General features: G+C 34.4%; 1 protein-coding gene across 5 annotated transcripts in view; it reads right to left on the reverse strand.

Annotated features, from left to right (window-relative positions):
• The window catches only part of HECTD2 (HECT domain E3 ubiquitin protein ligase 2), a 72475-nt gene that overhangs the window by 30159 nt on the left and 29306 nt on the right, over nucleotides 1-13010 (reverse strand). For all 5 annotated transcript variants that reach the window (XR_009352531.1, XM_059169473.1, XM_059169472.1 and 2 more), the window contains exons 3-6: nucleotides 6194-6332; nucleotides 5408-5510; nucleotides 4839-4928; nucleotides 2983-3047 (exon numbers count right to left, since the gene is read on the reverse strand). Coding sequence is in view for 4 of the 5 variants with exons in the window: in XM_059169473.1 (XP_059025456.1) it covers nucleotides 2983-3047; nucleotides 4839-4928; nucleotides 5408-5510; nucleotides 6194-6332 (397 nt within the window). In the remaining variant the exon portion in view is untranslated. The remainder of the gene's footprint in view (nucleotides 1-2982; nucleotides 3048-4838; nucleotides 4929-5407; nucleotides 5511-6193; nucleotides 6333-13010) is intronic.

The raw sequence follows: 13010 nt of genomic DNA on the forward strand, positions 1-13010 counted from the left end.
TGGGATCATGATCTGAGCCAAAGGCAGAGGCTTTAACCCACTGAGCCACCCAGGTGCCCCCTAAAGAACACGTTTGAGACAACTGGGGTAATTTAAATGTGGACTGCATTTTAGAGAGTACTATAAGAAAAAACATTAAATTTGTCTGGTGTGATACCGTGTTATGGTTATGTAGGAATAGATTATTGAGAAATACATGCTGAAGCAATTCGAGGTTAAGTGTCATGATGTCTTCCATTTACTAAAAGAAATAATTATGCACACACCCACACCCACAGGGAGAAAAAGCAAAAAGCAAATGTGGCATAAAATTAACAACTGGTGAATCTCGGTGAAAGGTATATGAGTTCTCATTAACTTTTCTATGGCTTGAAATTTTTCAAAATTAAATGCTGGGGGAAAAAAGGCTCACCTCCCAGTATCTCCTTACTTCCTTTAAGAAAATAAAATGACCAAATGATTACTTATTTTTCTGTTATAGTTACAAAATAAATCTGAAAACATAAACCACTGCCCCAAATGTACAAAATGACCTTTACAAAATGCAAAGCTACATAGTCTGAAATATAAATAGATAACATGTGTTAAAATTTGACATTTGTATACACACACATATATAAAAATATTTAGTAACATTTCTTTGTGGAAGAATTATCTTGATCAAATAATGATTTAAACTGTTCAGGTTTAAATCAAATCTAAATTATTTCTGTCTATAATTTCTACATAATTGTCAGACCATTTTCTAAATGGGACTACCGTTACGTTTTAGAAATTATATTTGAAAATACTTTTATTTATTTATTTTCAAGATTTTATTTATGAGAGAGAGATAGGGACATAGAGAGAGAGAACAAGCAGAGGGAGAGGGAGAAGAAGACTCCCTACTGAGCAGAGAACCTAACATGAGGCTCTGTCCCAGGACCCAGAGATTATGATCTGAGCCAAAGGCAGACACTAACCATCTGAGCCATCCAGGTGCCCCAATTTGAAAATACTGTAAAACTCAAGGCAATTCATAAATATTAAAATTCCTGGTGATAGACGAGCCCTATTTTTTCCATTTTATAGCAATACCATAACAATTTCCAAGTTCCTGTCCCATGCACTACTGTTTTAATGTAGCACATAGCTCTGGGTATTGAAGTTGTGGTTGAGATCACAGGCTGTTCGACAGACTGCTTAGGTTCTAATCCTGACTCAGGCACTTACTGTGTTAATTGGGGCAATTTCTTTAACTATTCTGTAAATTGTTTCCTTCATTGTGAAATGAAAATAATCATATTACGTATTTCATAAAATTGCAGTGAAGATTCAATGAGAAATACACAGAAGATTGTTAGACAGGAGCCTAGCACTTAATAATAAACAGTAAACTTTAGATCTTGTTGTTATAAAAAAATCGAAAATAAAACAAGTTTTTTGGGTAAAGACCACATGCTCCTTTGATAGATAAATCACACTGAACTATCATTTAATCTGTCTCAGGCACACTTCTGAGGAGCACGGTTGAAAAGCGGTGAGAGTGTGCTTATGGGAGTGGACTCAGACCCAGGTGGGGTTAGGCCATTGGGCTTCGTCCTCTCAGGAGCTCTCCCACACTCTAAATCTCTCTTCATTTTCAGGGAAGCACTACGGGTTCAACCAAAATCACACAATTTAAGGAAAATGCGAATTTATTACTGTAATGACAAATTAGGAAAAATACTGTTAAAAATCATATCAGGGGCGCCTGGGTGGCTCAGTGGGTTAAGCCTCTACCTTCGGCTCAGGTCATGATCCCAGGGGCCTGGGATCGAGTCCCGCATGGGGCTCTCTGCTCAGCAGGGAGCCTGCTTCTCCTCATCTCTCTCTCTGTCTGTCTCTCTGCCTATTTGTGATCTCTCTCTCTGTCAAATAAATAAATAAAATCTAAAAAAAAAAAATCATATCAAACTATACAGTATGATTTCAGTTGTTTCAAAAAGATGACCAGAAAAATAAAGATGGCAAAATGTTAACATGTTTACTTTTTTTATAATACTAGTGGTGACTTTTCTAGGTTTTCTGTAATAACCATGAATTTCTTTAAAAATCAGAGCAATGTTATTTAAGAATATGGGGTATGTTTAACATTTAATAATTTTTCAAAAGATTTATTTATTTATTTGAGAGAGTGTACGCATGAATGGGAGGTGGGCAGAGGGAGAGAATCTCAAGCAGATCCTCACTGGTATGGAGCCCAATGTGGGGCTGGATCCCATGACCTGTGCCGAAACCAAGAGTCAGATGCTCAACTGCCAGAGCCACCCAGGTATCCCCTAACATTTAATAATTTTGATATTATTTTTAAATGGGGCTTAATATAAACACTTGAATTATAATTTAATGTTATTCCTTTGTCTTTAGTAGAAGCTATTATTTAAGTTATATGCTACTTAAATAATACCAATTTAGATAATATGGACTTTTCAAAGTATATTGTTGTGTATTCTGCATATCCAGGGATATTCTAATATTATCAGTTACATTGCCATCATTCCTTATATAATGATTCAAGATTTAGTTCCAGGAAAAAAATATTTCAATAGCCAAACTTACATTTCCTTATATTAGAAAGAAGAAAGATTTTGCTCTAGCTACCAAGAAATCCAAAGCTAAATTTAATGTCCATAGCTTTAATTCTAGGTTACTAATGTAACTACCCATCCCATTTTTATAACATACATATATCTGTACATAACAACTTATATATAATTTTAAAGGATTCACAGATCCTGTGAGGCCTACATATAGACCCTCCTGAGAAGTCAGAAATCTCATTAAAAAGCTTTGTCATAAGTGCTTTTTTTTTTTTGCCATGACTATTTTATAATTTCAGATCTCTGTTTTTAAAACAACTAAGATCTTTTCTGAGAGTAAAATGCACGCATATATATTAAAGATGTATGGGATGTGGAAATTAATATCTATATTGATTAGCTAAATATTAGTTAAAATTACCCTTTCCATTCTTGGAGTAGGCTGTTAATGATTCCCTTCAATACTGTCTTCTGAATGTCTTGAGGCTATAGGGAAAAGAAAACCATAAAATAATTAGGATTAGGTGCTTAGGTCACTTTTATATGTTAATTATATTTATAGATGTGTTTCAATAGAGAAATCAGACTTGCTGACTGAGGACTGCCACTTATGGTGGTATCATTTTCACATCTGAGAGGGCTAGAGCACCAATGACAAAGATTACAATTAGAATGCCCCCGGAATGTTCCATGCATACAAACCACACAAATGTATATGGTGGCCCTTTGATGACCACCATCAGTTTTATATAACTGAAAAAAATTTCCTTTCCCTGGATTGGCAGGATAAAATCATGAACATGAGTCAGAGAGTAGCATGTTTAACAATATAAAATGACTGCATATATTAAATATACTTATTACTACTTTAACAAGTTATAATTAGCAGGTAGATCCATAATTCATTATTAAGTACATTAAGTACAATGAAATTCATTACTGGATTTAGAAAGGATATAAAGTAACATTCCTATACAGTTTAACAATTCAATTACTTAAAAAAAATCTTATTTCCATTTTAGGGAGTTTTCCCCTTATGTTGTAGATTTAATTTTTTAGTGTCTATAAAACACTGACATCATTCCAAGTCAAAAGAGGTCAGACAAATGTCCTAGGAGTGGAACATTTTGGGTCACAGTATATGTATATGCTTAGTATTAGTAAATAATGCCAGCAATTTTCCAAAGCAGTTGTACTAGTTTATACTTACCTCATTAGGGTATGAAAGTTCCAGTTGCTCCACAATATTGCCAATTCAGTACTTAAAAACTTTTTACTCCTTTTGAACAGATGTGTAATGTTATTTACATTTCTCTCATGAAAATTATTAGGTACCTTTTCATGTATTTAAGAGTAAAGTACTGAGATTAGGAAAAAGACAAAGATATTTGCTATTTCTCCTTTTATTTAGAATTTTACAGAGGTCCTAGCCTGAGCAATAAGGCAAATACTTACATCTATCCATCCATACATGCAAGATAAAAGGACTGAAGAGGTGAAAAGTCTCATTTTTCACAAACGACAGGACTGTCTATATAGAAAATCCAAATAAATCTATTGATGCACTATTAGAATTAATGGGTGAATTTGGCAGGGTAAATAAAGATAAATATATGAGAGTATTTCTATATACTAGTAATTAGAAAATGAAAACCACAATAGCATCAAAAAATCAAGTACTAGTACGAAATGTAACAAGATATGTATAAGACATATATCCAGAAAACTACTAAGTATCACCAAGAAAAACTAAAGAAGATCTAAGTAATTGGAGGGATATACCATGCTTATGAATTAAAAAAAAAAAAGTCAACTCCTCACAAATTCATCTATAGCACTAGTGGTTCTCAAAATGTGGTCCCTGGACACTTGTTAAAAACACAAATGCTTGGGCTCTACCCCAGACCTACTGAATCTGAAACTCTGTATTCTAAGAAGCCCTTCCTGTGATTCTGATACATAGTAAAAATTTGAGAACCACTATAGATTCAGCACAATGCCAAAACAATCAAATAATTTCTCTCCCTTTGCTGCCTAAGTGAAGCATGATTTTATTTCAGTGAGCCATCCTAAAGGACTGGACAAAAAAGTATTTTATGCTTAATTCTCATTTAATTAAAAAAATAAAAAATATCTAACTTTCTGAGAATTCCAATTAAATTTACTATACAATTATGTAATTATAAGCTGATTATTACAATATTTGTGTGGCTGCTTTTGAAATACAAAAGAAACAAAGAATTATACTGTTTCCATCTGTTCATTATTAATACTTACAGTATTAAGTAAGGCATCATATACAGCATTCACAAATTTAGCATTAATCCCAGAATCTTCAATGGTATTAAAGGAGGCGGTGGCATCTTTCTGCAAATTCAGTTAATGATTTAAGTGTATATAACATTAAAAGACTGTTCTTAGTAATTTTGAACCATAACTATTCTTTCATAATTTCTAATATTTTTAGTAGGGTGATGAAAAAGAACTTTCAGGCAAAGTTGGTAGAAATAAAAATGAATGTATAAGAATTATTTTAATCACTTTGTTTTTTGTATTTATTTATTTTTATTATCATGTTCAACTAGCCAGAATAATCACTTTGTTTTTAAAACTGAAAGAAAGGAGTCAAATATCATCATTAGTACAAATGCAAACAATCTTCAAATGCAAACACTTTAAGTGTTACTTAAGTAACACTTATTTGTGATATGTATACTTTCTGAAATTAATATATACATGTTTAAACAGCTGCTTAAGTCAATAAATGTAGAAAAAAAGCTAAGTTATTGTATTCTTTTAGGAAAATTTAAAACTAATAGTGAAAAATGTGTTTTATGTGTTATTACCTTAAATGCAGCATTTAGTTCTGGGAAAGAATCAAATGTTGCTAGATAAAAATCATGTACTGCTTTCCAATCTCCCGATGACTTAACTTTTTCTATATCTTCCCTAAAATGAAAACAAATGTTAATTGTAGCAAGTAGAAATATTATTCAGATAAAATAGCATTACTTCTTTAAAAATAAATGTCACAAAACATGTAATTTGAAATACTGAAGCTGAATACAATATGTTCCAGTTAATATAAATATAGTTTATGAACCTATAATTCTTAAATGGATCACGATATTAATTCCATCTTTCCATTTGCCTGCTTTTTAAAAAAGTCATTCTTGACATGCTCCTTACAATTAACACTTTCTTTCCCCTTACTAGCCAAATTTGAGAGATTTTTACATTCTCTGTCTCTACTTTCTCATTAACACTTAGTCCTTCAAGTATTCATTTTCAGTAGTAACATATCTTTAATGATTTATGTGTCACATAGTAGAGGAAATCATATTTTTAAAAAAGGAAACATTTTATTATTTTATCACCATCTTTATCTCCTTTTGTCTGTTTTAATTCATATTCTCTTATTTAGTGTTTCTTTTGCTGCAACATTATCCACCCCTTACCTGTTATTGATACATTTGTTTTCACCTTGAACTTGAGACATCTAGTCTTAGGTCTTCACTCTTGACCAATGCCTTATAAAGAGCCACAAGTTCAATCAATTTCTCACACAAAAATATTATAGAGTACTGGCATGCAGATAACTGTATGTCTTCCCATAACGAGCTGAAACTTACTGGAAGTCTTTCATAGTTTTGGGCTGGTTAGGAAGGACAGATTCTGGAAGAACTGGGGCCTTCATTTCAGATGGTAATGCATCTATAGAAACACGCTGTTTTTGTCTAACATCAAGGCAAATCGGTGGTAGGTCTCTCACTGTGAAGTATAAAAAAGCATTCAATATAATTAATAGTAAAAATTTTAAAATGTCAGCCTTACTCAACATGAAGAGAAAACAAGGGAGTTATTTTGCATTGCATTCACCTTGAGATCATACAACAGAAAACCTACCACAGTAAATGGTACGTACTGAAGGCTCTATTGCCACCAGCCCCTTCTAACCCCAACTTCACCCACAACATATATTGGGCTGTATCTTAAATTATGTTATCCACAGATGTAATATAAAGTTTCTTTCTTTTCTTTCTTTCCTGACAGTTGTCTTCCAGGAAGTATTTCAGAGAGACTCAAAGCTTTTAGTGTTTATTACCTTTCTGAATATATGCAAACCGTTTATTTACATCCTCTGTAATTTATTATAGTTTTAGTTTTTAAAAATCAATTTTCATGAAATTTTTCTATTTTTTCCTTTTTTGCAAATATTTGCCAGTTCACTGTTTGCCTTTTTGTTGCATTTCATAATCTTTTAACTATAAAACAAAACAAATACAGAAAAATCTTATAAAAGGAATATATGGCTTAATGAGTTATTATAAGATAAAGAACTCTGAAACCATTAACCAGTTGAGGAATAGACTCTTACCAAGTCCTTCCTTGCTCCAGTTACCCAGATGTTAGACCCTGCCTATTTCAATTTCAATTTCTCTCAATTTTTTAGCTCTTTTTTCATTTCTTTTAAAATGTTAAACATCTCCTTCTTTTCATCTTCTAGTTCTTTTGAGTCATTATTCAGTATGTACGTTTGCTTTTGTGCTCCTTCTGTTTTATTTCTAAAATTTAAAAAGATATTTCTAATTATTCCCTTGCAACTCCAATTTTTTCACTATATAATGTCCCTGTTTCTCTCTCCAGTAATTTCTTTAAGTCTACTTTATCTAATATTAATAATAGCCACTACTATATATCTTTTCCCATTGTTTTACTTTCAATCTACCTATACTGTTACATTTGAGTTTCTTGTAGATAGTATATAGTTAGGTCATATTTTTAATCTACCCTGCCAATCTTTTTTAATTGATATATTTCAGACCATTTACATTTAATGTAATTATTGATCCATTAGGGCTTAAGATTGTCATTTTATTTTTTGTTTTCTATTTTTTAATTTTTCCTATCTTCTTGTGAGTTACTTGAACATTTTTAGAATTCCATTTTGATTCATCTGTGGTGTTTCTGAAAAGTTGCTCGAAATATATTATATACACATAACTTATCATAGTCTACTGGTGTTATCATTTTATCAGTTGGAGTGAAGTATAGAAGTTGTACCTTTTGTATCTCTTCACTGTTCTCGGTTTATGATTATCTTATTCTATAAGGTAAGGTATTGTATTTCTCTAGCTGGTTTTCAGAGGTTTAATTATCATATGTCTTGACATATATTTCTCTGGGTTTATCCTGTATGTGGTTTGCTCAGTTTCTTGAACCTGTAGGTTTATGTCTCTTGCTAAATACAGGAAGCTTTCAGTCATTTCTGAGTATTTTTTCAGCCTACCCTCTTTCTCCTGTCTTTCCAAGACACAATGACAAGGTAACCTCTTTTGTTACAGTCCCACGGGTCTCTGAGATAATTCAAGTTTTCTTTTGAGTCTATTTTCTGTCTATTGCTCAAACTGTGTAATTTCTATTGTACTACATTCCAGCTCATTAAAAAAAAATTCGAAGATTTTATTAATTTATTTGACAGAGAGAGACACATCGAGAGAGGGAACACAAGCAGGGGGAGTGCGAGAGGGAGTAGCAGGGTTCCTGCTGAGCAGGGAGCCCAATGTGGGGCTCCCTCCCAGGACCCTGGGATCATGAACAGAGCCGAAGGCAGCCGCGTAACAACTGAGCCACCCAGGTGCTCCATATTTCAGCTCATTTATTTCTGTCTCCTCATTCTGCTGTTGAGCCTATCCACTAGGCATTTTATTTGGCCATTGTATTTTCTCAATTATTAATACTTCCAAACCAATAGAATAGGTGAATATTCTATATATTCTAAATTCTACAATGTCAAATGTACATACATAGAATTTAATTCTACTCTTATGTAATCAGGATACATTTTCAACTAAGCAAACATAACTATATCAATCATCAAAGTAGGAACATAGCTATAAGGTCTTTCCTTCCTTATCCACTCTCCCCATCAAGTATCTATCCTTGGATCTATCACTAACTTCAATAAACTAAGATAAATTTCATTAGTGTTAGGGTATATTTTACAGTAAATTATCTTTCATATTAGAAGATCCTACAGAGATGCCAATTTCTTATAATTTTTGAACTTTACTGTATATCAGAAGCACCTGTAGAGCTTGTTAAAACACAGATTACTAGGCCTATCCCCAAAGTTTGTGATTCAGTAGGTCTGTGGTGGGACCCAACAATCTGTATATCTAACATGTTACCAGATGATGTTGATGTTGCCAGTCTGAGGGTCACACTGAGAAACACTGTTTAGTATTAGGAGAGAACAATGGTGCTGAAAGTATAAAACATTAAATTTCTTTAATTCACTGCTATAACGGATTTTTACACCCTTTAATTAAAGATGGAAATATCCCATTTCTAGTCATTTTTACTTTAGTTACCTATTGGACAGAGGTTCCATTCATTAGCAAGTAAAATTAGATGTCTCTACATATGGTTTCTTATTATATTTGGAAATCTTTAAAGAAATGGGCATCTCAGCAGCAAAGAAACAGATGATAGTCTCCTCTCTCCAACAGTAGTCCTGTTACTATTGTCTTGAGGCTCCTCTAGAGTCTCTCTTCCTCTTCACCAGGCTTACCCTTTCCTATCCCTTCCCACACACCTTTCCCAACCTGGCTATAAACACCCACTATTAGATACACACAGACTCATTCAAATATAAATTAACTTATTCACTCACAGAGCATATATACACATTTTTATACCCACTCATTTTTATTAATACCATGCTGAGGTGGAAGAAGAGTGAATTTTAGTTAGTAGGAGAACTGGATTTTGGCAAAGCCTGAGAGTGGGAAGATCTTATGTAAGAGAAATAGTAATGCTAAGGCCAAGAGGATTATAGGGTGAGATTAGAACCAGAGGCCCAGAAAGGATTTTTTAGATCACAAGGTAACTTGGGACTGAAAAGTAACACAGAATGTTAACATACTATGTAAATGGAACTTGAGTCAGAAAGAAAGGCAGATCCTTTGCTTACATTAGTGGATGAAAGCCAAACTACAGGATGTGACATTCAGCTATTAAGAAAGGAAGAACAACAGCTCACAGCTGCTCTCATGTCCCTAAATATCAAGGCATTGTTTCCAGAGACAGACTTTCAGTCTGTTCTCACAGATGGTTATTAAAATCTAATTCAAAAGAGAAAATCAATAAATGTGGTGATGAGAGATTAATTAAATCTCAAATGGATATTATAAATAGTCAATTCTTTGTTCTATCACATGCAGGTTTTTCTGCAATATAGAATACCGTAAATATATTGAAAAAAGCCAAAATATATTTATCAGTGAAAACCTGTCATTTTGGTTTCATTCAGCCAATACTTGGGAACACTGTGCTAAACTGATGAGCAGTAATCATTTTCCATTGCTTTTAATACAGTGTTGCCAATTTTAGTTGGTTGCTTAGAAACATTAAGTAAAACTTGCACTTGAATCTAGTGCAAGAAGAATAAGGGTTCTGGTGGGGGCTGGAAGTACATTGAAAAAAACTGTGAAGATCATAATACAACTATGTAGAATGGTGTGAGATTATCAGCCAAATTTGCCAGCTTACTCATTGTTTTCAAGAAGCTATCATAAGCTGACTCTGGTTGGAAACTAGTAATATGTGGTTTTCCACAACTGTAGCCACCAAAATTAAGACTGACATTTTAAATAGGCCACATGATTAGGACACTGAAGGTTGTTCCTGGCCATCTAGCACAGATGGCAGTGACAGCATCAAAGGTAAACAGGAGTCTCTGTGGAGGTTGGATGTTCAGTGGGAGGACCCTGGGCCTATTCCTTGTCCCTCTACTGCTGGAAAGGAATTACTGTTTTAAAAGGTTTGCTGCTGGCGATACACTGTTGCCAAATGCTCTACTCTAAGCTTCATCATGAGTAATTTGTAATTAAGTAAATAACAGATAGGTAACAACAACAACAACAAAAAGCACCAGCCTTGGAAATAGGGGGCTTGGTCAATATTATTGTTGGTTCCTGTTGTTGGCTCAGTTACTAACATTCATAACTTTAGACATATCACTGAAACTCCTTAAACCTCAATTTTGACATTATAAAATAAAAGAGTCAGTTGTTCCCAAAGTTCCAAAGAATTTCAAGGGCCGCCTCATGGGACTGGTGCTGGTGGACGGGTTTACTCAGAGCAGCTCAGTTTTCTCTGCTTAATATAATGACACTCTAAGAAAAAATTTACTATTCAAAAAAGTATTTTGCTATGAAAATAAAAAATAAAAATAGGCTTGAAAATCACTAGTTTAATAATTTCTAACTTCCATCTCTACAACTATTTAAGAACAAAATGGATAGGATTTAAAAACCAAACAAAAAGTTAAAAAAAAAATTCCAAGAGTGAACTATATGGGGAGGTCTAATCAAGAAATTGAAGCAGCATGGAAGCTCACCATGCATATGTCATCGAAACACCTGATTTTAGTTATGACTTCCTGTCCTACGACAGGATAGAAGAGAAAGTTCTAAAATAAGAGTGAAAAGATCTGGATTCTCTTTCAGAATTTTACATTCACATGATGCGGTTGTTTTAAAATAAGCCCATAAATTCTTTCATATTCCTCCATGAAAAGATGGAGTCTAATTATTTTCCTTTGGAATATGGGCCAGCCCTGGTGGATCCCCACTAATGAAAAATTGTGACAGAGTGATGTTATAGGACTAGGTCACAAAAGTCAATACAACTTTTGCTTGGGTGTCTCTTTTTGGGGTGCTCGGCCTTGGAATCCAGTCATCATGCTCTGAGGAAGCCAAGCAGTCCATGAAAAGGCCAGGAGCAGGTGTTCCAGCTAGAACCTATTTAAAGTCCAAGCCTCAAGCCAGCATTAATCACCAGCGTATGAATGAACAAGACTTCAAGGGATTCCAATTTTGTAGAAACCAAAGCAAATAAACAAGAGCAGCCTGGAAGAGTCAGAAATCATGCAGGGAAGGGGGGAAAAATGTAAAAACCTATCACTAGCATTTCACTGAAAATACCATTTTCCAGTAATTTGCCAAAATCATCAACTCATAGGGGAAGGGGAAAGGCACCCACTGTATGTTCTCTAGGCCTTTTAGAAAACAGGCAGGTGCTCCTTTGGCCACATAAATGCCAATCTACAAAAAAGATGGTATTGTTACCATCAAGGAAACAGGCACTGTTCAAAAAGGAATGCCCCACAGATGTTATGATGGCAAAACTGGGAGAGTCTACAGTGTTACCCAGCTTGCTGTTGGCATTGTTGTAAAGAACCAAGTTAAAGGCAAGATTCTTGCCAAGAGAATTAATGTATATATTGAGCATATTAAGCACTCAAAGAGCTGAGATAGCTTCTTGAAGCTCATGAAGGAAAATGATCAGAGAGAGAAGGACGCCAAAAGAAAGGTACTTGGGTCCAACTGAAGTGCCAGCCTGTCCCACTCAGCAAAGCACATTTTGTAAGAACCAGTGGAAAGGAGCCTGGGCTGCTGGAACCCATTTCCTATGAATTTACGGCATGATAAGCATAAAACAACAACAACAATACTCCCAAAACCCTCAAGATTAAAATACATGCATACATAAATAAAAATAAAACCCATCACTAATTTAGTTAGAGGGATAAAAGATAGTACAGCCAGGAAATAAGAAGGTTCTATCAATAAAGAGATATTCAGAGAGGGGAAAAAAGAATTCTTGTTCATTAAAACCATACTAGCAGAAACAAAATACTTAGCAGAAGGGTTTTGAGGAAATGCCCAAAAATATATAGCAAAAGAACAAAGAAAGGGAAAGCAAAAGTGAAAAAAAAATAAGAAAACCAGACATTCAGGGGTGCTTGGGTGGCTCAGTGGGTTAAAGCCTCTGCCTTCAGCTCAGATCATGATCTCAGGGTCCTGGGATCGAGCCCCGCATCAGGCTCTTTGCTCAGCGGGGAGCCTCCTTCCCTCTTCCCTCTCTGCCTGCCTGTCTGCCTACTTGAGATCTCTGTCAAATAAATTAATTAATTAAAAAAAGAAGAAAACTAGACATTCAGAAGGTCTGGCTTTTGAATAATAGGAGATTCAGAAAGAAAGGATAAAAGAAACAGATGGGAGGAAACCATCAATAAAAAGTTTCTAGGAAATTCCTTGAAATTCAAGGACATGAATTCCTAGATGAAAAGGGCCTATGAAACATGTAGCAAAAGGGCTGAAACTAGACCCACACCAAGTACCGCTCTGTACAATTTCAGAAGGTCTGAGTCAAAGAGATGGTTCTACAAGCTTCCAGAGAGACAGATACCTTATACAAAGGACGGGAAGGTGAGGGCATTACTCTGCACACACTAGAACAGAATGGCCTAAGAGTGAGTAATTTTGATGCCTGCCATCACCAAGATCCTGACTACCTTTCTACTCTTCTTTTTTAACTGAAGTTAGAAGGAACAGGTGAGCCCAGCCCAGACTGTTCTCCATACTTCAGCTTGTCTAGCCG

The sequence above is a fragment of the Mustela lutreola genome, chromosome 4, assembly GCF_030435805.1.
Source record: "Mustela lutreola isolate mMusLut2 chromosome 4, mMusLut2.pri, whole genome shotgun sequence".
NCBI classification, from domain to species: Eukaryota; Metazoa; Chordata; class Mammalia; order Carnivora; family Mustelidae; genus Mustela; species Mustela lutreola.